We start from the raw sequence: 24,760 nt of genomic DNA on the forward strand, positions 1-24,760 counted from the left end.
AGTCTTTTGTTGATTGTGAGGTCTATTTAGGATCATTATCCTGCTGTAGAAGCCATTCACTCCAGCTTTTTTCACAAATGGTGTGATGTTTGCTTCCAGAATTTGGTGGTATGTAATTGAATTGAATTAATCCGTTCTTCCTTCTACCAGTTAAATGGTTTCTGTGCCTATGGCTGCAACACAATCCCAAAGCATGGTCAATCCACCCCCATGCTTTACAGCTTTTCGTGAAATTCTGCTCCCTTTTTTATCCAAACATACCTTTGTTTACTCTTGCCAACAAATTCTATTTTAACTTCTTTAGTCCTTTAGACGTGTTCCCAAAATGCATCATCAGGCTCATTGAAATGTTTCTTGGAAAATTTAGGAGGCTGAATTTTGTGGTGGGAAAGCAGGAAAGGTATCACTGCACAGTAGAACCACCACTCCAGAGTCTGATAAATCTTCATTAAGAGCTTTTGCAGTAAAAACAGGGGTTTGTATTTTTTGATCAGTCTATACGAGTTACAAGGAAGTTGCAAGAGTAAAAAAAATGTAATTCTTATATTTTCTTTTTTCTAAAAATTCAATATACTGCCACAAAACAACACTGACTGGTAGAAGATAGTATTTTGCTGCAAACACTGCAGGGCCTCAGAAAGTCACAGGAAGTAGAATCTGCGTTGTCCCTTACTATAGTGTCCCTTACTCAAGTGTCTAGTCCAGTCTAGTCCATCAGAAGTGTTGATGATTTCTCCACCTCTTCTCCCGGAATAAAGATAGGCATCTCCAGGTTCTTGGTTCACCTGATGTCCATCGCCATCTTTTTAGTCTTGGCCACTTTGACAAGTAAGTTGTTTCTCCCTCAAATTGTTGATCACAGCCCCATGCTCAAATTCCTGCCCACCAGTGGCAAACCCACACCAGTATAAGAACATTTCTGTAGATGGCAAGTTTCTGATTGTCAGGTGTGTAGAGTGTAAAGCTCATATATTACCTCATCACAAGGTCAGAAACACATAAACTGCTCTAGATGCCCAGCTGATAATGATGGAGTCCACATGTATCCCCTTAGTTCATCATCCAGCAGACAAAACTGTATGGCATTACATTTACAGCAATTAGCAGACACTCTTACCCAGAAAGACTTCCAAACTACTGTCTACTAATACATTCTCACAGTGAACAGCAAAGCATGTTTATAAGTGGCAGATTCATTTGGATGATTCTTAAAGAGACTTCTGTCTTAAAGAGACTGACCTGCTTGAAGACAGCGAGGGACTTTACTATTTGGACAGTCAGTAGAAGTTCTTCCACCTACCACCTGGTTACCAGGACAGAGAAAAGACATAAAGTATGTCTTGAAGGTTGGCAGCTAAGAACAAACCATAATTGAAGCATACCTGGAGGCCAAAAATGGGAAGTTGCAAGCCTGATAAGCAATTGAGCAGTGGAGTTTGAGCATACTTATTAATGTTGGATATTGTATTTTTTTACTTTTCAATGGTGATTAAATAAGCTGCTGCTGTTGATACAGCATACATTTATACACAGTATGTTCGGAAAATAGAGTGTTAATGGGAATGTTACACAACTACTGCAAAAACACATGTATTTGTAGCCAGTTTGAGTCAAAGTAATAAGAACTTTTTTATAATTGAGCTACTTTCTCATAATTATGACTTAACACATACTAATGAGATACTACTGTTAAATAATTATGATGGAATAACAATAAAAAGTCTTTATGAGATTTATGAGAATTATGAGATTCCTTCTAACAGTGAAGTCACAATTGTGAAAGATTGGAACCTGTTTTTAAAATTATGACATACTTATTGCGGAATATTGTCTTATCACAAGGTTTGCTTATGATGTTTATGTACATTGGGAGATTACATTGAGTACATTGAGCTGAATTGGTGGGTATTGGTGAGTATTTGTGTCTAAAATGACAGTGTCATGTGCCACAGCTCTCTGTACACATCTTTTAATGGCTTAGGCTCCACCTTTATCTCTGCATGCAGCACTGCACATGTTTACATAAAGGAGTGGTTTCCAGCATTCCACAGTTTCATTACAGGGGATACTTGTTTATTTCGCTCACATTCCATTTCACCGCTCTAAAAAAGGCCTGAAAGGCTTGTCTAAAATAATCGTTAGACTGTATGATTTTCCAAAGATCTAACAGGAAAAGGCAGACCAAGGCACTGTTTTTCTCGCAGAGGAAGATTTACATTCTTTTACTGTTCCTCACTTCAGTGGCACAGGTCAGTGGCCAGCCATGCCTTCATCTGAAGAAGATGCTCTGTCTCCTCTTATTAAAATCACACAGCCTTAAGCAATAATGAGCATGCTGTTAATTACAAGTGTAAGCATGCAGTTACAGAACTCCTATTGAGAGAATCGTTAGCGGTTGTTCAGTGGCCCAAAAGAAACAGCAAGGGACCTCTTTCATTAACGTATTTCTTTAAAATGATAACAAGGAGAGCTTGAACTGAAGTCCAGTATTTTTACTTTAATAATGGACACAAAATAAGCCTGTGTTTTGTCTCAGACTATCCAAGACTAAAATTACCATGAACTTGTTCTTAAATGAAGGCAAATTCTAGATCTAAAAGAATGCACATTGCTGTGTCCCCGCTCCATTAACAAGGCAGTAATGGATGATATTGTAGGATCTGGTGTCCTCGTGCAAAGTTAAACTATAGAATAGTGTTTACTACACTGGTTTAAACCCATTTCAATGCTTTTCCAGGAATAATGTTATATGAACCCCAATAACTTGTTGCCATTAAATGTCTTACTGCAACTGCTCATCTTACTTTAGATATTGTTATTCTAATGTGAAATCCTTGTATCTTGAAAATGGTAACTTTACAGGAGAAGGAAAAACCTTCCTAACTTTCAATGGAAGTCAATGTGAAACAATTTTTATTTTGGAGAATTTCTATTGATCCATTCATCATGAAAGTGTGGCTGAATGTAAAACTGGCAGATTCAGAATGTGTCAAACATCAAGAAACAGCAAAATGGAGATTTTGGAGATACAATGGAGATGGAGATACAAGATTTTCACAGGACAGTGGCAACATGCTGTATATTGTAGTTATACAGGAGTTTACACTCTCACTATCTCTGCAAAAATGCAGCAATTTTAATCTATTTTCAAAAACATCTCTGTGTGTACATTTATTTATATGTATAAATAAATGTGTATATTTTGGAATATATATATATATATATATATATATATATATATATATATATATTTCTTAACAACACAAATTTTTGGCTTTCCCCACATTACTCTGTTCATTACGGTCAGGTCTCCTTTATTGCACAATTTCTGTCAGCCTGAAAGAGTAACATGTGCCTGAACCACAACATATGTAGCCAAGTGAACTGTATATCTTTTTAAGTTGCTGCTTAAAAAAAAATAGGTTTTCCTCCCCCTGTTCAACATCCAATCAAATGGCCTGCCTGAATGCAAGACAAGGCAAAGACCATACACTGAACAGTTAATCTCGCTCCAGTTAAAACCTCTATGTATACATGTTTTTCCTGACTCAGTCCACGTTTCAGTGACAGTCCAACTTCAATGACAAAAGTAAAGTAAACAGACAAGGCCATATACAGTATAAGGTCACTGTATTGTAACATAACAGAACTGATACAGGGTAGGGGACAACTGCAAGGGAAAACCAATAAATTGGACAAGATATACATTTGCACAACACACTGTAATTACATACAAATAATAAAGACCGTTAATGTCTTAATTAATGTTGTATGTGTGTTCTGTTGAACTAGTGATCTTAAACTTTAGTAGAACTGATTTACTGAACTGACTTTAGATGAGTTTCACAATACAACTCACAGCAGCCGCAGGACAAAATGTAATGAATGTTAAGACAGTGCCTCCTAGTGGCCAACACTGATACAAACTGAAATACAAACATGTATGAGGAGAGGAATTATGTTGAAAGCGTTTAGTAATCATCATGAAATGGATACTCAGGATGGTCGCTCCACCTTTAAGAAAGAGAAAACCATTCGCAGTCAAATACAGGGTCTGAATTTCTGTACAGCTATACGCTCTTTATTTAGGAGTTACACAATTTCAAGTACTGATGGCATACAAAATATTACAATGTACTAAAGTGGGGATAAAGCACTTTGATCTTACTCACCACAAATAGATACCCTAACAAACATTTGTATTGTATTAAACATATTCATTATTTTTTGTTTTCTTACACACCAAATTTGCTAAATTGGACACGATTGCTGCCATAATGCTCGAAACACACACTGTGTGTATTTTTAAGTATTTAGATAACAATATATAGTGTTTTACACTGTTATCACTGTTAAGCACCCTCAAAGATCCATTTAGTCCACTTTAGAACTGGGACTGGAGTTTGAATTTCTACTGTATCATGACTATTATGTATGCTAATAAAAATCATACTCTCAATGAGAGACATAAACATTAAAGTATCTTCATTTGAAGCAGTTGCATTGTCTGTAAATGAGTTGTCTGCATTTGATTATCAGGCTGTAACAGTGTGAGAACGCTGATCTGAAAGAGCTAGTACTCACATGAGGAGCTCCACAAAGCGTATATTTCTGTTCAGTCCCTCAATGGCCTTCATTTCATCATCAGTGAGAGAAAAATCAAATATCTGACAAAATAAATAATTATAGATCAAATGACTAGATAAGAAGATTTTGTAAGAAATTTGGAAACATTTATGTTAAGACAAAAAAGTCATTTATCTGAAATACACTGGAACAGAACCTGGTCCATCCAACAAAGCCACAGCAACAATTTAGCACTGCAACCTCAACAGGGTTTGGCGTTTGGTTGATTATGAATCAGATCAAAAATATTTTTGATCAATCTGCCTTTGTAGGAACATTCTGGAAAGCATTAACATCCGGCGATAAACTGACCTGAAAATTGTCTTGGATGCGCTGAGGACTGAAGCTCTTAGGGATGACAACCACTCCTCTCTGAGCGTTAAACCTCAGGGCTACCTGAGCTGGATTCTTAGTGTATTTCTTCCCAATGGAGACTAGAACCTCATCTTCCAACAGTGGGGGGCATTTCAAGTTAACCCTGAGAAAAGTCACATGATTACACATGATTATAATGATACTTATAACTTATAATACTTATAACAAAACACAGATTAAATATCAAATCATATCATGGCTTTAGTTCACTGCCAGCTTCACTGCTAGTTAGTACCAGGAAGCATCTCGAGAGGTTCCAAGAGGACTGTAGCCCACAATCACAATGTCATTCTGCCGACAGAACTCCAAAAGCTTGGGCTGAGTAAAGTAGGGATGGCACTCAACCTGGAGTATGAGAAATAGATTTTTAACCAAATGTATGAAGCTTTTAAAGCTGACATTGCTTAACTGTTGTAAAATATAGGACTATGGGTCTACAGGAATTTCTAAACAAGCTGCCAGAAAATTGTAGAAAACAATTAGTATTCATAACGTCACATGCATTGTTTTGAATTGACTGATTCTATATAAATCATTACATGAAACATTTAGAAAGTGACATATCATCACTGTCTAATGAAAAACATGTATCTCCAAAAAGGTGGCGGTGAAGGCAGAAATGTCCTTAACTCTAAATGGAAGTGAATGTAAAATAAGAGTTTATTCCAATTCATTTAGAGCATTTCTGTTGGACCATTCACCCAGAATTATGTACACAGTGTACAGAGCAGCTGTAACCACGGGTAAAACTTAAAGCGAACAAAAATGTAGATGTTTTTCATAGGACAGCAGCGGCATACAGTATGTAGGATATACATATAAGCATTGCATGAGATGTTTAGCAAATTAACTGACTTGGTTGGAAACGGGTCTGTGTTTAAGTCCAGGTTTGTTTAGGATCAGCTCAAGTTGTCTTCGATTGAAGTTTGAAACCCCAAGTGACTTTGTCAGCCCTGCATCTTTGCAAGCCTCCAATGCCTTCCCAACACAATGTAACAAAGACAACTCAATGAAATCAGATGGATCAAGTAGGAAGTAAGATCAAGTAACATAATAATAATCAATAATCAGACATATGGAATATCAGAACAGTACATCTGGAGTCATAAAAACAAATGATTATCTAAGTGATACCATTGAAGACCACATAAAATACATAAAATAACCATTTTTGTAATAGAGATGCATGAGTGTGAAGAATGTTCACCTGATGTAAATTTTTTTTTCCCTATTTATAGGTTCTTCACACACACATACCTCTATTGTAGAAACGGTTCTTTAAACCATAAGAACCATAAGTAGTTCTTCTATGCTTAAAGAACCTTCATGTTTTGTGTAGAGAGTGTAGAGAAGAACATACAGAAGTGCTGTAATGAGCAAAACAAACATTTACAAGCACTAAGGAAGAGAGATTAACAACAGAAGCGAGGAACAGGTGCTACCAACCAATAATGATCCTGTAGGGACAGTGTCCTCTAGTGGAGAAAATCAAAATTGAAAAAATAATTTGGAAGAAGCATCACATACATTTTTCCAGTTGATCCATTTGTTACTCTTTTAAAAGTAAAGTGGTGAGGGCTGGAGTGATTTGTATAGATTTGCAAAGCGGCACGTACCTCCCACGTGGCACACAGATCTGTCTCATGGTAGATGTATTTCCCATTTTTATCTTTAGGGTAGAATTCATCACCTGGCTAAAACAGGAACGCCATTCTTCATCAGAAATGTTAATGTTATTCTTTCTTTTTTTCTTGTGTATTTATAAATCCAAGTATATGAGCAGTTTTACGTACCAAAGTGAATTTTACAAATATTTAACCTGTGTTTATCCATTAGAATTCAACTTTTTGTCAAATGTTAATAACAACATTTGATTTGATTATCTTCTACTTCTATAACTCTGCTACAGACGGTATGTAGCATATTGTAAGAATAATAAGACAACAAGATGCATTAAGACTTTGAAATCATCTTAACAGCTGCTTTTATAGTCATCCTCACAAAAGATTTGTATGTTCATCCAATATTTGTCTAGCAATAAAATATATATTAAAAAGGGGGGGAATTCAGCCTGCATTAAATTTACAGCATTTGGCATCCATTCTTATACAGCATGACTTACAGCCTGGTCACGTCACAGAGGTAAAGTTGTTATTTTCCCCAGACAGGGAATCAAAGGCCAGTCTGCTGTAATTTAAGGACAATAATGGCAATATCATGCACTGCAGATGTAATCTAAAGGCAAGAACAGCGATGTTAACTTTGTCTTTTCCATTTAACATGCACCATGTTTTAACAAGTCCAAATGTTGATAACATGAAGAAACTTCATGTGTGTGTGATATTCATTAGACCTCCTGACAGTGCAAATTATTTACTTCATACTATTTTAGACAAGTGTGTTCAGTGGAAATGAGAACCCCTCTTGTTTTGAGGTTTTAAGGCTTGAATGACATAGTGGGCAACACTACTGCCCAAAGACTACTTAGTTGAAGCAAGCACATTATGCAGTACCAATAAGTGTGCCTGAGTAAGGCTCCTAACACTGAACTGGCTGAACTCTGTAACTAGGTCAGACTGAATGTTACTCTGGATAAAAGCAAATGCTGTCAATTTAATGTACTCCTCTTTTTAAAATAATGTAATTTTACAAATTTTAAATGACCACAAAAAATATATACACATATTAATATTAGATCTAATTAATATTTGATATTGTGATTTCTTTTCATAACATAACAGTTCATCTTGTCATTTCATTGTGAATAAGTAGGCTATTTTTTCTGGACAAGCTGATAGATACATAACATTCAAGTTAAAGAATTATCGAGCAGCAATGACAGCAGCGCTGTTCTCTCTATTACAAGTCACTGGAGAATTACAATGATTCTGAAGCTGATATTTTAAGGTAAAATGATACATACTGTTGCTTTAAATTGCACATATTTATATAGCAGACTGTTTAGCTTTTATAGGCATTTTGATATACAGTCGTGTAAAAATGTGAAAATTTGTGTTAATGGAACACCAGATTTGTCTTGTCTTGTTCAATATATTTAAAATATGGACAGTTCATCTTTATTTAAACACTAGTAAGACTGAGATGGAGGTAATATAACTAAATGTGAAAAATAAAACTGAATTTGTAAAATATAATTAATGGAAAAGCAATTTTCTTGTGAGAAAAAAGGTTTTTTATAATGATGTACTAGTCTCTGACATCAACTGGGAGAAATTTTTTTTCCTACTCCTCCATGCAGAATTATTTCAGCTGTTCAACATTTCAGCTTTAGTTCTTAGACAGATGGTCCCACATTTTATATATTATATATATAATAAGGAATTCCTGGTGGATTCTATGTTGGAGAGCTGTCCAGGCCCCACTGCAGCCCCAAAATATGACATTTGCACCTCCATGCTTCACAGTTGATATGGGCTCATGTGCTCAAATGCTGTGTCTGGTTTACAACTGGTCAACTAATCCAACTTTGAATTCTTTGAATTTGTCCAAATCACATTGTTCCAGATGTTCTGGTCTTGGTTTAGGTCTTGCTCTAATTGTTTTTTTTTTGACAGCAAGGGTTTCCACCTTGTACATCTCCCATGAAATCCTGTGATGAGGTTTTAGGATTGACTGAGACTTATTTAGGCATTTTGTGGTCCGCTATTGGATTGAACTTACTAGGATTGCCTAACCTGGCCATGTCGGCAGTTGTTGTCAATTTAAATAAATTACAACAACTGCTTTTATATTCAAAAAAGTAAAGGTTTTCATGGGGTGTCCTATTTTTTACATGACTACAGGCCTTTTAAATGCAAAAACCTCTTAACCAGCATAGTGCTTTTAAGGTTCTGTGAGAAGAAATTAATAGCAAGTCATGTAGTGGTGCTAAAGTGAGTTTACCTTAAAGGCAATGGGAAGCTCAATAATGTACAGGTCAATATAATCCAGTTGTAAAGTCTTCAAAGTTCTCTCTAGAGCAGGTCTAACCAGCTCAGGTGGGTGGAAGGTGTTCCACAGCTAAAATCCAAACATAAAAAAGAAATAATGAGATAATAACCTAAAGACATTCATTCAGTGTTTGAAAATGACTTATAAAAGAAATAAAAGATGACCCATTCATCATTTTTCAGTCAATATACGACTTCAATATTGAGTTTTAAATGTAGAATTGTATTTCAATATACTAAATACTACAATATACTAAATATGCCGAATGTACTAGTTAAACCCATAGATTTATATAACTACGGTTGGAACAAAGCATTTTTAAAATCATGTAAAATGATCGGCTGTACTTCTTGACTATCTTGAGTCAAATGATGAATGAACCATTTTGTGTTATATAAACCTGCGTTTACAGTTCTAGATGTTTTTGCAATAAGACAGCAATAAGATATAATTGTCCAACATTATTATTTTCCATGTGAAGAAAGGCCTTTAGTTTTTAACCACAGTACCTTTCCACAGTAAAAGATGTCCTCTCGTCTAACAGTTCCCTCTGCAATCTTCTCCCGAATGGCCTGTCCAACCTCATGCTCATTAAAATAAACCAAAGCTCCATCAAAGTGCCTGTAGCCAACATCTATTGCCAGCTTCACAGACTCCTTGGCAGTACCTTTGGGTGTCTGAAAGAGACAGAACTACTCATTGTAATTGCTGTAGTCTGTTGTAATAATACTTACATCTTACAATATCTTATATTGTAAGATCTTACAGTATCTTACAATACTGACATGTTACTGAACACAATTACATCATTCTTCGCTTGGAAAAATTAATACAATTATCTGTCCCCTGGCATGTCAAACCTGTTGACCTGACAAGCATGCGGCCTATTGTATCCAATCTCATTTCCATTACACAGTCATTTTAGAAATTATTGCAGCATTAGCAATAGCATTGATTCAGAATCTTACAGTGCGTGGATCCCCATAGGTTCCGAGTCCAATGATGGGTATCCTGTTGCCATCATTTAACGGGATGGAGTGATTCTCAGCTGTCAGCGTAAAGCTCATTCTTTTACTCTAGTGTGAACCTTGTACACACAATTCAAGGCTTTTTTCTTTATCATACTTATGTGTAATCTATTAAATACCTTTGACCTCAGGCTCCACCAGTTTTAACCACAGAATCTCCATGAGATCATTGGGTGGGTCCTGTGACTTGAAAACAGCAAAAAGATGATTCAAGAGATTATTAGCTGAATGTTTTAAGTGCAAGACTATTTAAAATTAATATCACTAGTATTAGGTAAACGTATTGAGCCACAGAGTATGGTTGGAAAAGTGGATCATATGTACACACATGTAAGAGTCCCAGAGTTTAGGCAAAACACACCCCTAATGGTGGCACCCCTTTTTGTCTTTAAGGAAAAAAAAAAAGGATCACACACCCACCCCATAAAATAATGTGATCACACTACATTGCTTTGACTGTCACACACAGCAGATGGTCCTGCAGCGAAATCAGGACACCCCTCACCAAGCTCAACGGTGAGTAAAGCTGGCTCAGAAATGGCAGCTTGTCCACTACAGACACTTCACCCAAACATCTAATCGACTCTGTATGAGGTGACAACACCAGAAACCGGTGAACTTCTGAATGTTACACAGAAAAACCATGGACACCAAGTACTTATCACAGGCTCTGGACTTGTTGCGGCCACAGCAAAGATACACAACATTGCTAGGCAAGACTCCAGGCATAGCAGCAGAGCAGCCAGAAGAGACACTGGCCTAAGGGATGATTAGTGAGGCGTTTCATATTCTGTTGCAAAATGAGATTCTAGTCCTCTAATGGTATTTGTCTGTCAAAAAACAGCCCAAGATCTGTGGCCAAAGAACTATCCAGTGGGTTGACAGCTCTGCAATTTGATTAAATTTCCTCCTGAACTGCATGAGCAGCCTTTTCAGCAACAGGATTCTCATTCACGTTTTTGGCATTAGCAATTTTGCTGGACAGTGCCTATTCAGCAAAGGTCTCAACCTTAGCCAGAAGCTGGGTCAGTTCTGATTACAGCAAAGGGCACATCAAGTCAACGAAGACCGACACAAAAACATATGAGGTCATTCTGGGGGCACGGACATGATGAACGTGACAGACATCAAGAATGAGTCCTAGCTCACATTTGAACAGACAGTGATCTGGCTGTCCCATTACAAATGTAGGGGCTTTAGGAGTGCTGGACACTGATGGCACCCATTCTTGAAGTGTCCACACAGTGTCCACATTCAAAGCAGAACAACCATCTTCCATTGGTGAGCAGTGGGGTGGTGTAGTATAATATGGAGAAATGTAAGATGACTATCCAACACCAGCTTAGTGACAATCAGACTTTCAGCAGAGCTTGCAAGTGTCGAGTGGCAATAATTATCCAGGAGACTATCTTTGGATATAGTGGCTACATCCAGGCTACATCACTTCACATCACAAATGTTATTTTTGTGTATGAGGGTGTTCCCTGAGTTGAGCACATTTTCAAGGTTCTAACATTCAGAATGTATAGACAGCCACGATGACCTGCTTGTAAAAGTCCCGCAAATGTAACTTGCAAAGTCAGACAGAAGGATTGCTGCTCCCTCCATATGATGCACAACCAACTTGCTTTAGACAAAAAAAAGTGGTCATATGAGGTTTCTTAATTGCCTGAATAATGCCTAATGTCCTAAAGCATCTGCTAGTAACATCTATAACCTCCATTTTACATGGAAATATATGCTGTAGAAGAATACATATATGTATGATTTGGCATCTGGCAGTCGTTCTTTACATTTTGCCAGATATTCTAAAATGACCTGGAATTGAATCTTTTTACATTGACGTCCAGGTTTTTTTCCTGTTCCTGTGAAGTTACCATTTTGGAGATATGAGGTATTTGTGTGACAGTGACAATATGCACTGATCTGCCGTATCATTAATGCCTGATTTTAAATTGGTCCATTGGCCCCAACAGATCTAACCAGTCAAGACATGGACTCCACAAGACCTCTGAAGGTGTATTTGTCACCAAGATGTTAGCAGCAGATCCTTTTTAAATCATGTAAGTTGGGAGGTGGGTTGCATCCATGCATTTTAGGTCCCCATCACCCTGTCAGCAGCTTAGTAGTTGTCCCACTTTTGGTAGGTACTAACCACTGCATGCTATTAAGACCCCACAAGACCTGCCTGATGTTTTGGAGATGTTCTGACCTTATCAAAGGGGCTCAGATCGTTGACTATTTTTTCTGCATTATTTACTTATTATTGGCTATAACATACCATGCACGTTGTATACTTTGTGGAACGTTTATTTTAAGACTTTTCTTTTGCAGATTTAGTTCTAGATCAGGATCCCCTCAGGGAAAATGCAAACACTCTACAAGCTCTTGCCTTTTAACATAAACATTAGTGAGAAGGAGCAGTCTTGGGAGCCAACACCTCCTTATCATAACAGATTTGTATTGCTCTAACCGTATTCATGGACTTATTTTACATTGTTGGGATACCTCTTGCATAGATATGCCTTTTTCCATGTCTTTTCCTCAGGCTATGTGGTGTCAGGAAACACCCCTGATGGTATCCCTCAGCTAAACAACATCACAAGGCTTCTCACTCTCATTCTCAGACCTGGGTGTGCACTTCCATCAGCCCCACACTGTGGTCCCCTGCTGGGCCTCAGCTACAACCCCCCATTTGAAGCACATACATCTCCCCAGGAGTCCTGCCACAGGTGAGTATGTGTGTGTGCGTGTGTGTGTGTGTGTGTGTGTGTGTGTGTGTGTGTGTGTGTGTGTGTGTGTGTGTGTAGAAGGACCAGATGGAATTTATAGCAGGCACTGACAGCATACAGATCTGTCCCAAATGGAGCTGTCAGCCATCGAACCCAGGGCACAGTGAACCCTGAAGTGTGAGGATCTGTTAGAACCATACGTCAGAAACTTATCAAAACACTGAGAAATCACACTGTAAATTGCGTGAAATTGTGAGCAGCTGGTCACATATGCTGGCAGAGAGGAGTGTGTGCTGACGTATGCTTTGTTAAGTTGTTTAGTCTAGGCTTCCTCCCAGTTGTGCAGGCTCTTAGGGTTATTGGAGGAGTATCCTGGTGTTTTTGTCTAGGTTCCGATAGCTTTGGTTTGCTGCGGATAAGGAACAATACAGAACATTCTGGTGTTTGGATTTAAAATACAAATGAACACATGAACTGAATGGCGTCATGCTGATTCGAACAAGCTGTTGCAGACAAGAATTACTAAACCAACGTCACATGTCTGTGCTACGTTTTGCACGAGACAAATCAGCTTGGGCTACATTACAGCTAGTTCTAAGACAGACCTAGTCTTCTATCTTCACTTTTAATGCTTTGGCTATTTGGCAGCGCACGCTTCATTTACTATCTGTATCATCAAGGACGTGTCAGCATAATAATGACAAATGATTCTTGGTAAAAGGTCTGGAAACTGAAACCTTTTTGGGAATGGTGTAATCATTTTCATATCTTTCATCAGGGCTTATTCAGATTTTTTGTAGAAGACCACAATTTTGTTTTTCTATTGCATGTAGACAATGTTGTAGCTGTTAGAAGACTGGAGCAGGGGGTGGGGTTGGGTGGGCTGGAGTGGAACTGAGGTTTTCTGCTAAATATCGACATGCTAAAATCCAGCTCTAGCATACTTTGAGGCTGTCAATACATTCCATTTCTTGACCAACTTCTAACAAAAATGTCAAAATGTTCCTTGCACTATTTCAGAAGGGCACAGTGGTTTAGAAGCTTGGTCCAACAAAGTTTTTCACCAAAACAAAACAGTAGTAGCTGGAGTATGTGATGATTCATGCTGCAAGTGGTCTAAAGAGGTCAGGGTGAATATGCAAGTTACTCCTTGTTCAGATGTCACACCACAGATGTTTGTGAATGGCTGTATCTACACTGTATGTAATGAGTTTCATTCTAAAACCCTGCAATAATTATGGTTTCTGGTAACAGGAACACATTATTACTTCTCTAATATCTCTCTAAAATGAACTGAAATTCTAGATGTGTGTGTAAAGTTTACTCCCAGCACATTTTTACACTGCGAAAATCTGATGATAGCTTGTAATACATTCAGCAGCTAAATCCTTTGTGACTGGTTGTATCCTTAAATGACATCAAAACGCCAAATATGCCAAACAACAGGCCAGTTCAGAAGTAATGGGGAAAAATGGTATAAATGCTTTATTTAATTGATTAATTATCCATATGAATACAACAGTGCCTGCTTATCTAAACAGGAGTTATCCAACTGATTCAGCAGACCTACTGCTTGGGCTAACTGCCTGCGTGGAAAGAGAAGGCAGCACCTAGATATATTGTGGAAATACTGCTTATTTGCCAGGTCTTCTGCTATCAAGGAAGCATTACTTCAGCAAGCCCATTGAGTCAGACTGCATAGCAATGCTGCATAGAAAGGTGGAGATAAAGCAAAGGCCTGTCCTTTTCAGAACTTAGTATTTAGTCCACCCTGCACCATATGAAGAAGTTGACTGTGGGCAGGGTTAGTGAGGGAGTTTTTTTTACAGCATTTTTACGTGTCTGGTCCGTTCTCTACACTTTTTCCCTACAGTTTTTGTGCACTTTCATGCATGTGGTGCATTTTTATGCATCTGGTATGTATTTCATGCTGTTTGTGCATTGTTAACATTTTTAGAGTTTTTGTGCATTTTCATGTTTTCTGTCCATTTCTTTGACCTGCAAAGCATGGTCAAAAAAGTTACAATTTCTGCCACACTGCCAAAAAAGTAATACTCATAATGAGACATAACAAATAACATTTGTATTCTGCAGTACCTGTAACTATTAATGCTAGGCGGTGAAATCTCAGTCTGAAACCTAAGAAAACTTACATTTACAATGATGCTAATCTCTGATAATCTCTGCCTATACAATTTCAGAAACCGTAAAAAGCCAGCACCAAGTTATCAGCAATGCACTTGTTCATTTTTGGCTGTTCTACATCAAACATGGACATTTAAAGCCTGCAAAAGACAATGTGTGTTTTTTTCCGACTAGCTTAACATAGTTTATCTGGTATGTTGCAGTTTTTCAGTGAGTCTCATGGCACAGATCTGCTAGAATTTCCATATCTATAAACTAGCTGAATCCTGGTTAAACGTTCCCTTCTATTCTTCAGTCAGGGAAGTATTCAGGACTTCCAGAAGGTCTAGAGCAGAGATGTCCAATCTTATCCACAAAGGGCTGGTGTGGCTGCAAGTTTTCATTCCAGCCAAGCAGAAGCAATCAGTTCTTTGAAGACTGACCAATTGAATAACGAAGTGGAATCAGCTGTGCGGCTGGCTGTTTAGAAAGAAAACCTGCGGCTACAACAGCCTTTTGAAGATAAGACTGGACACCCCTGGTCTAGATTGATGTTTTATTTGAGATCAAAAACGTGATTGGCTGATCAGTACATTTTTACGTTGGTGGTTAATCATTAGGCCTTCATTCTGGCATGTGAAGTCCTAACCATATAAAGACATCCTTCTTTCTGTGTGACAATAAAAACTATCAGAGTTGAAAATAATGGTAAATGTAGCATCAGTAAAGTGGGCTATTGTTCTGTATTGTGATTTACAGGATAAAATGTGTTTACTGGAAAATTCACTCACCACTGAATTTTGACCATGATGCTTTACAGATCTATAGTAACATACTGTATTCAGGTTCTACCGTAAGAATTCTACAGCTCATTTCATAGACGTAATGCTGTGAATGCTGTTACAGTATTTAGAAGCCAAAGTGCTTCCAGCCTTAAAAACCAAGGTATGTGCTCTCGAGTCCAAATTTGTCCCTCTAGTGCTGTGGTGCACAACCCTGTTCCTGATAGTCTGTTCTCCCTGTCAAGGATATTTACAATCCAACACATCTGAGGTACAAGGTATTTTTAATTATGTATGAGTTGGCATTCAATTTGTAGAAGTGTAGATCACAAAGGGTATGATTGGGCAACATCGCACTAGTGGAAGAAAAAGTAGACACCATGACGTGTTGCAGACATTCCTAATGACAGCCAAAGTCAACAGCGTGTCAGTGACCTGGTTCAAAAGGTTAAGCTCCATAAGGCAAGCCAGGTATATCCACTAGAGGATGCTAAATTGCAATGCCAACAGACATCCAGTGACATTTAAGGGCTTTAGAGAACGAGAGAATTTAAGAACCATGACAATTTTCCAAACAGGACACTTCACATCAGTGCTGTCTGCCCAGGAACAGATGCAAAGGAGGAAGGATGAGACAAAGATATATTTGCTGTTCTTCAGATGGGGATAGGTCCGTTTTAAACTGTTCTAAAATCCTTTAGCTGCAATGTCCCTGCTCTTGCCGCACAGATCCAACACACATTTGCTTGGAATCACAATACTTCAAGCTTTGATCGATTCCTCAGTAGTGGCGCTGAACTCAAAGGACAGCAAATCTTAGATGTTTATTTGGAGATAAACAGTGTGGCCTTAATTAACTGGTTCTAAACCATCTATCTTGGTTTTGGCAGTGGGGAATGTGTTCTTTGCTTCGCTGTAACCTGTCAGTGCCTAAAACTGTGGGCCAAACTGACAGTCCTCCAAAAGACAAACTAATGAAAGAAGATCCAGGTTCTGTGGTGCTTGCTATCAGCAGAAAGCTTTGTGAAACATGTAGACAAGTTTAGACTGCATTCATCTTTCTGTAAAAAGGCCTTTTTGTATATAGAGGTTCTGACAAACCAAAATACACCCAAATTCTTTTCTTATCTTCCTCAAGGCGTGTTTAGGCAACTCATTACTTTATTTAGATGTACCAAGATGAGTATTTAGATGTACTGAGATATCCAAATTGCCTCGAGGATGGAACAGGGACGACTTTGTTTATGAGTGGAGTGTATAATCGTATGCAGTAGTCTCTCTACCATTGGGTGAAAAATACAAAGTTGTGTGTCAAGCTGTTGTTTTGGATATGCCCAGGAAATGTGTCATTTTGTCATCTTTTTCTTTACCAAACATTTCCTGGTGTTATATTACAGTGGCCTGTCTCTCTGTAGGTCATAACCTCGTCTATTTGTAAATTCCACAACAGTCCCTACTTATAAATCTTATGAGCAAGAAACTGTGGAGTTAGTGAAATGAGTGAGTTTGCATTTATGATGATGATGATGATGATACAAGGCAAGTTACTATTAATCTGGCTTTAAAAAGAAAACAATGATCTACATTTGAGGCCATCATGCTGCTCTTGATCTACTTCCCTGCAGCATGTAATTCTATAATTCCAGCTGGTAAAGTCTTCAGAGCACCCTGATTGGCTACAGCAGATGTACTACTTCCACTGAGAAACAGCGGTCCCTGGTCAGTTTAACTGTTATAAAGTTAGAAGAAAAAAACAGTAGCCATAAACATGGCTCTGCGGGTATTCAACTGTTTATTACCAGCGATTAATGTCTCACTTTGGCAGTCATTGATATTTCCCAGACTGAGATGAACATTGGAAGAGTCTCTAAAGATTCTACCAATTCAGCTTCCCTTTAGGTTAAGTCTGAGGTCACAAGTCATGATCCCCTCTTGTTATCTGTGATTCCTGAAGATAAGCTGTTTACATTCATATCATGACCACATCTGACTAATTCCAGCAGCAGGTTTTGAGGTTTCGACTAAATGCAAACAGACCAGTAAGAGAGGTTTGCCTCAAACTTTATAAATCAGGTTTGCCTCTTCTTTTACATTAGCATGATCCAGTAATTATTTTGGCTTAATATTAATCTATGTAATTGACAGACATTACTAAAAGACATGTGTAAGTATTAGCGTAATTGTAGGCGGTACTTGAGGTTCCTATTGTAGCTGTGATGAGATGAAGTGGTCTTTTAAAGAGGACAGAACTAGTCAGGACTAGCCCTAAAAACCTGAGGCAATAGGTGGGGCCTCTTTTAGGCATCAGTGTGTAAGACCCTCCATGGAGTGATTCTTGCCTTTAGTGGCCCACTACTGAGTAACACAGTCACGACAGGATGGGGCTGCTTCTAGTTCAAAAGAAAGTAGGCGCCCCTTGGAAGATTACCGTCATTTAAGATGTCCTCTGTGCCGGTAATTTCCTTGGCCTAAGAGCATGCAGATTGGTCCTCTCTGCTTCTTGTTAAAGCCTTAAAAGAGAAGAAATGAGGGAAGAGAGAGAGAGACCATTAGAAAGCTAGAAATTACTGATTGAGTCAGCCACATGTATGAATTGGGCCTCAAGCTGGGAAACCTAATTGTTTCCTACTACTAGCCATTTTTTAGAGAACGTTTTAAAGCAACATTCCCCTGAAACAGAAATAAGATTGGAACACCACCACTCCAAACTACCAATATTTTTCTTATTCTTATTTATTATTCAATCTTTACACTTTCTTTTTTTTTACCTTTAGAATACTTAGAAACCACAAATGAGAACTGTATCTTTCTTACACTAATTTGTCTTCATAAGAACCAGCCTTAAGGCATAGAGAGAGTTTGAAAAATGGTCATAAGGAATAAATTATGACTGTTACATACGACCAATGCAATATTATACACGGATCAAATGTATAAAAAACTGTAGCATGTGGATTCTTTAAGAACGTTGAACTGTTGATGCAGGTTTAACTGCAATTGGGTCACCAGCTTCCCATGAACATTTCCAAAAAGCCTCTTCTTCCCCTCTGCCCATTGATCAACAATCTGTCGTACACTAATATGTCCTTTAAGGCATGAAGAGGGCTTGAAAAATGGTCATATAGCAATAAATCATGACTGCTTATATTACAGAAGACCCACACAAGTTATTAGGGGATTTAGAGGGACTAAAAAAAAAAGGAGAAAAATGGTAGTATGTGGATCCTTTAAGATGAATGTCACTTTATTATTTTTTTCTTTGTTTTTCCAACCTGGACTGGACAAAAAAAAAAAACAAAAAAAAAAAAAACACTTTCACTATAATACAATTTCTCTGTACATTTTTCCACTTTCCTCAGAACTGCTGCTGTTTTTGGTATTAAGCTTACTGATGAAGGTTTTACTGCAATCAGGTCATCAGCTCCACATGGACATTTCCAGAAAGCCTCCTCCCCCTCCTCCTCCTCATTGATCAAACATTAGCCAATCACAGGAAGTACCAAAGCTTTGACTAATACACTCTTAGCACAGACAATACACTCTCAGTAGTATAAAATATGGAGCAATACTGCAGAAGGCCAAGAAATGAGATCCTTGATAGATCCAGCAGCCCTGGGTGCTTAGCATTCTGCGTGCAGAAGTGACTTAATGGCCACACGCTTCCAGAGTGGCTTCCTCCTGGAGAGGACATGTGGCTTTGATTAGCGGCACGTTTACCTCTCCGGCTGTGCCCGGCACAGAGGCGTGATTGAAACTGCAGAAAGCCTTGCCTGGCACACAAATGTTTTTTCTCCTTACTTGCTAATGTCAGGAAATTAGGTTGCTGAGTGAGAAAGGGGAAAGTCTGCAGAGCCTATAGCAAACTCAGATGCAACCACATGCCTGTTGCTTATCTCCCAGCAGCTCGTTTGTTTGTTCTACTGAGGGTGGTTTTTAGAGGCAGAGGTGACTCTCCTGCCCACACACACTTCCAGAAACGGATTATGTGGGAGTCTAAAACCCCCTCACACATCTGAAAAGTGCTTTGTTTTGCCATTTGGTTCAACGAGACCAGAAGCTCACCGCAGCGACGTCTGGAAGGATCCTATAAAACCAGCCCGTTCCCCCAGCGGCCGCTTTCGCCAGGACTTTCACACAAGAGCGGCCGTAAACAGCTCAAATCTGCAGACTTCACCTAACGCACACTTTTTAAGAAGTGTTTAGACTGAAAGAAAAAAAATAAAGTACACAAGCCCTGAAGTGAAAGTACTACACCGGTCCACACTGTAACCCTGTTAAAAGCAGCGCTTTGGCTAGGCTAACATTAGCCAGCACGATTTATGAGTACGAATTATGTATAAATCACGTTCAGTCTCATAAGTCACTGTAGCTAACTTTGAGGCAGTATTTGGGACTATTTGTCCTGCACAGCCTACACACTGTCCCGTGTTTGCTCTGAGGTCTGTGTGGATGGATGGGACACGAGTGTGAGTGTGAGGTCTGTGTAGCTCGTGCTGCCCGCCCCCCTCCACGCGCTCTGCCCCAACACGCTTAACCGCACTAATTGGACGGGTTCTCTGAAACGGGGCTCCAGCAGCACCTCGCAGCCACCCGCTCGCCTTCTGCTCCGCCACTCACTCCAGCTCTCTGTCTGAAGACGATCTCCATCAAGGCATTTGTGCACGTTTCCAGACACACAGCACCATGGGTCCTACGCTGGTCATCCTCTTCTCGTTGTACGGTTTCGTGCACAGTCAAGGTAGGTGACCCTTCACTCAGCAGATCACTAAGGTGCAGGGATCCGCGCAAAGTTTTCAAAGGGGTGATCCTCACATATCCTGGACAGCTGCTGGGAACGAACCCACATGCATGAGTTTCAAGGCATCAGTTTAGCTGCGTTTAGAGGCGAGGTCGTGTATGTAAAAGGTTCCAGAGACTAAACAACTTGGTGTGTTAAAGGACTGGAGATGGGAATTCTTTGCACTCCAATCTGATTTTCTATGATTTTTCCTATGGGACTTTATGTTGATGAGTTGACTGGAATGAAGTGTGAGATGAGCTATTGTAATGAGCTGACTTTCAACAACAAATATCATAAATATCATAAAAGAAGAATCATAAAATTGATGTTTTGTGGGGAAAAAAAGTAAAAAAAAAAAACTGTTGTAAAAATGTACAAATGCTTCTAAATACATATTAGTGACATTTATGACAAATACTCTTAGCAAATAGTGGAACCATAGTACCACCTTATTGAACCATTTAATCCTTCAAATGCTCCTTTGTTTCATCATACCTCTGTATGCTCTGTATGCCCAAATGTTCATGGGCACCCCTACTAATGAATGCATTGACACAAAGCCATGTGCATATGCACTCTCTTACACACACACATACACACAGCTTGTCTAGTCCCTGTAGAGAAGTACTGTGAATAGAATAGGACTCTCTGGAGCAGATAAACCTTAACCTGTTAGCACCATGCCTAATGCCCGGTGTGGGCTAGAGGGGTATAAAGTCTCCAGCGTTGAGCTGTGGAACTGTGTTCTCTCAAATGATGGTTGGTGCTCCATCCAATACTTTTGGGATGAATTGGGGGTGGTGATCATCCTGCATCCTGATGTCACTAACGTTCTTGTTGCTGAGTGCAATCAAATCCTCACCGCAGAGAACAGGACAGTGGAGACAGTTACTCCAACGAAAGCAGAATAAACTTTTTTTAACGCCCTTGATTTAGAAAGAAACAATGAATGAGCAGGTGTCCCAATACTTTTGTCCATGTAGTCTACATGTGCAACCATTGGATTTTCTAAAGAACGTTAGAAGAATGCATGTTTTGAGAGAGCACCAGATGCACAGATCTCTGGGGGACTCTTCTGATGATGATAAGTGGGTGGATAACGGGGGCTGTACCCCAGTGATTCCTGGTAGTTAATTTATGCTTTAAGGTAGGAGTTGCAGAGACATGGAATTTCTTGTGGTGACTGCTGGAAACTGCTGGCCACACATGCAGAAACCTCCAGATTCCTCAGGTGACAAATCAGAATTGTGTGGGTTTGATAGGGGCTCTTGTTCACAGTGGATTAAGTGGATGGCAACTCTGCAATTTCTCATTTAAGTCAGGATGTCTATGAATTTTGACACAGTAACAGAATTTCAGTTATCATCAGACAAAAGTAGAAGCTGAATGTGTTTCATTGTAATCATCTTTTGATGAGCAGGAGATGCTGTGCATTTAGAAGCCATTCTTTAATTGCCATGACTTCCAGCAAAGAAACTCTAGTGTACTTTTGATACCAAAACCCTGTAATTTAAGAAGCCACCTCTGTAATTTGGTAGACTGGCTGACTGATGTGCTGATTCATTGTTTGCCAGTACTTACATGCCAGGCTTTTTATCCATTCTACAGGTTAAGAACAACCTTTCTGTCTAGCCTTGGCCAGCGGTGAGAGAGTAAGATACAAACATCCTGAAGTGACTGGCTCTTTGAAACTGGCTCTGTCTCTGTGATAGCATGCTTTTATCAGATTTGGTGGGTCGGCACATAGCGCTGGGCTACAGTGGCGCTGGTGCTCAGTGAGGGTTGTAACGGAGCCAGACTCATTAAGCCTGGTTTACGTTTTTTGGGCTCAGTCCTCAATTCTACTCCAGACACCACTGTGTTCCAAGACGGCAATCAGGCTTTAAGAGAGGGAGACAAAAACGCTGGGGAGGGGAGGCCTGGGAGAGCCATTGGGCCTGGATGAAGTGTCTGGACTGATAAAATAACAGGAGCAGAGATGTTTTTTAAAGCTGGCCTCCTCGTGTAATTGCGTACGGCTGTGGATTGTCACAGCAGGGAGAGGGGAACGGGGTCTGACAGGCCAAGTAAGGTAGGATAAGGAAAAACTGGGGGCGTTTTACTTATCAGCTAAAAGGAAAGCGCAGTAAAAGTGTTTCCAAGCGTTACTGCTCACCATCAGCCATTACTGCTCAACATTCCTCCTGTCGCTTATGTTTGGCCTGTCACTTGCTTCTCTCTTTCTCTTTCTCAACCACCTGGCCCCTCATGGCAGGTTTGGATGCTTGTTTAAAACAAAGTAAAAGAGCCTCTCTGGGCTTCAGGACACCCTAAAAGGCAGTCAGTGTCTTGTGAAACTTCCTATGTGAACAAATTCTCAATAGCACTTGTAGGTAACCAGCTGTGCTTCCATGTAAAACTCACAGTTGTGTTCTCTGCGGTGTGGCTAATGGATATTTCGTCTCGTAACATTTTCTAATGGGACCCGAAAGTAAGACATATTTGGTGTCCTGGCACTTGCTGCTGAAACTGAACACCATTACTGACCATCTTTGGAGTTCAGACCTTTAGTGGTTTACATAGTAGATGTTCTAAATACTCCCTTCTGTAACATCTAGTGAATTAAGTTTCAGTTTCTGTTTTTAAGATAAAATTCGGCTTGAAAGCACTTTAATCCCTATAACTGCTAGCCTTGTCAGTGTCTCATATATTTCATCATGTCTAGTAAACAAAAGTCCTCTGGCCCTGGTCTTCATTTAGAAGAATTAGCACGCATAAAACCAGCTTGGCAGTTTGCTCTATGCTAAAGCCTGAGGAAAAGACAGCCAAAAAGCAAGCCTGCCAAAGGTATTTTGCGTCTGGGGGATCAAGCAAACCACAAAAAAATAAATGTATCTGATCATATTGAGACAGGCAGTCACTGTGTGAAGATGTTGACCATTTTTTTTGTGCTCAAATTTAATGGGACAGACTAATCACTGCTGCACTGTGACTGCCTGTCTGCCAATCAACAGATGTCTTCAGAAGTCCAGTATCTCCAATAGCATCTTATACTGCTGGGGAAATAGTAGTGGAGACACAACTAAAAACAGCAGAACAAAATGCAGCAGATGGACAAATATTGTGAACAAGGCCAATAACACAGTTTTGATGTGCAACAACACAAGGATTGTGGGCTCTCTTGTGAAGAACAGCCTAAATCCTGGCTTTGTCTTTCTAATGTGACCTGTTTCCACCATTACAGCCATGTATAACTGCTAATTAAAGCATCCTATGCAAACTTAGTTTTGTTACAACCTCCACTTCCCTCTGTATGATCACGCTTTTTTGCACGTTATTTCACGGGTGTGGATCTCAGCACATCTCATTTCACTGAATTTTCAAAGATTTCTGTCTACCCAGAAGTTGTTGCGTGACTCATGATGATTATAGCAGACATCATGTGTTTCTCATCACTTACTGTAGATAGGTGTAACATTCACATTCATATTTGATATCATCTTTTTCTACATGTCTGAAGGTAGTGGTTTGATATCAGTCAATTCAATTCACCTTAATAGCAATGTAATCTCCATTAAACATATTTAAACTCTCCGAGTGCAACAACAAGAATACTGGAAAAGGGCATTTTCTATAGTAAAGTAGCACCGTTTTTAGTGTTTCCCCATTTCCCGGTAGTTGTTAGGCTGTTGCTATGTGGTCACTAGACAGGTTGCTGTGGTGTTGGTAGGTGGTTGCTGTGGTGTTGGTTATTGGTTGCTAGGATATTGGGGGGGGGTTGTTATGGTGTTGCTATGGTGTTGCTAAGTAGTTGCTATGGTGTTGCTAGGTGGTTTCTGTGGTATCAGAGGTTGTTGATGTGGTGTTACTTAGTAGTTGCTAAAGTGTAGCTAGAAAGTTGCTCTGATATACCAAGTGGCTTCTGTGGTGTGGCTAAGGGGTTGCAATGTTGTTTGCTATGGTATCCCAGTTGGTTTGCTATGGTGTTGCTAGGTGGTTGCTGTGGTACTTTATATCAGTGGTTTGGTATTACTAATGTATTTATATCATAACACTGGTAGGGTACACAAACGTTTGCACCTCATTCATTCCTATGGGGTAAAAGTCCTAGAAATTGAGCCGATATCTCAAAAACTAGGGTACAGGTTTTCAACATGGCAGTATTTGAGATATGGAGATTTGTAGCAGAAGGTTTGGTCTGTGTGCTTTAAACTAGGTTTGAGCAGCTAAAGGCTGTTCTGTGGGACTATTCGTTAGACTGTATTAATGAATGTTCTAAAGAAATATTCTGTAATAGAATGCTGTTGTGGATTTGACTTCTACCAAGGCGTTACAATCATTGAATGAGAGTTATGATATGATAAGATATAATGCTTTATGTTG

General features: G+C 39.2%; 2 protein-coding genes across 5 annotated transcripts in view; one reads left to right on the forward strand and one right to left on the reverse strand.

Moving 5' to 3' along the window:
• Nucleotides 1–3,441: 3,441 nt before the first annotated feature.
• LOC140549979 (aldo-keto reductase family 1 member D1-like) lies at nucleotides 3,442–18,124 on the reverse strand. Of its 2 annotated transcripts, none has more exons than XM_072673770.1 (9): nucleotides 18,047–18,124; nucleotides 9,462–9,629; nucleotides 8,905–9,021; nucleotides 6,618–6,695; nucleotides 5,857–5,979; nucleotides 5,237–5,346; nucleotides 4,939–5,104; nucleotides 4,585–4,667; nucleotides 3,442–4,014 (listed from the first exon to the last, which is right to left on the reverse strand). In XM_072673770.1, exons 1-9 carry the CDS (start codon nucleotides 18,050–18,052, stop codon nucleotides 3,972–3,974), a joined length of 894 nt encoding a protein of 297 aa, XP_072529871.1. In that variant the 5' UTR covers nucleotides 18,053–18,124; the 3' UTR covers nucleotides 3,442–3,971. The 2 variants fall into 2 exon arrangements, with proteins under 2 accessions (XP_072529871.1, XP_072529873.1); XM_072673772.1 differs by lacking the exon at nucleotides 18,047–18,124 and adding an exon at nucleotides 9,921–10,031.
• A 1,082-nt stretch (nucleotides 18,125–19,206) lies between these two features.
• Nucleotides 19,207–24,760, forward strand: part of fbln1 (fibulin 1) — a 37,392-nt gene continuing 31,838 nt past the window's right edge. The window contains exon 1 of one of the 3 annotated variants that reach the window (XM_072672251.1): nucleotides 19,207–20,356. In XM_072672251.1, the coding sequence (XP_072528352.1) occupies nucleotides 20,302–20,356 (55 nt within the window). In that variant the 5' untranslated portion in view covers nucleotides 19,207–20,301. The remainder of the gene's footprint in view (nucleotides 20,357–24,760) is intronic. The other 2 variants (XM_072672250.1, XM_072672249.1) reach the window with 2 other exon arrangements.

Source organism: Salminus brasiliensis, chromosome 2, assembly GCF_030463535.1.
Source record: "Salminus brasiliensis chromosome 2, fSalBra1.hap2, whole genome shotgun sequence".
In the NCBI taxonomy this organism is placed as follows: Eukaryota; Metazoa; Chordata; class Actinopteri; order Characiformes; family Bryconidae; genus Salminus; species Salminus brasiliensis.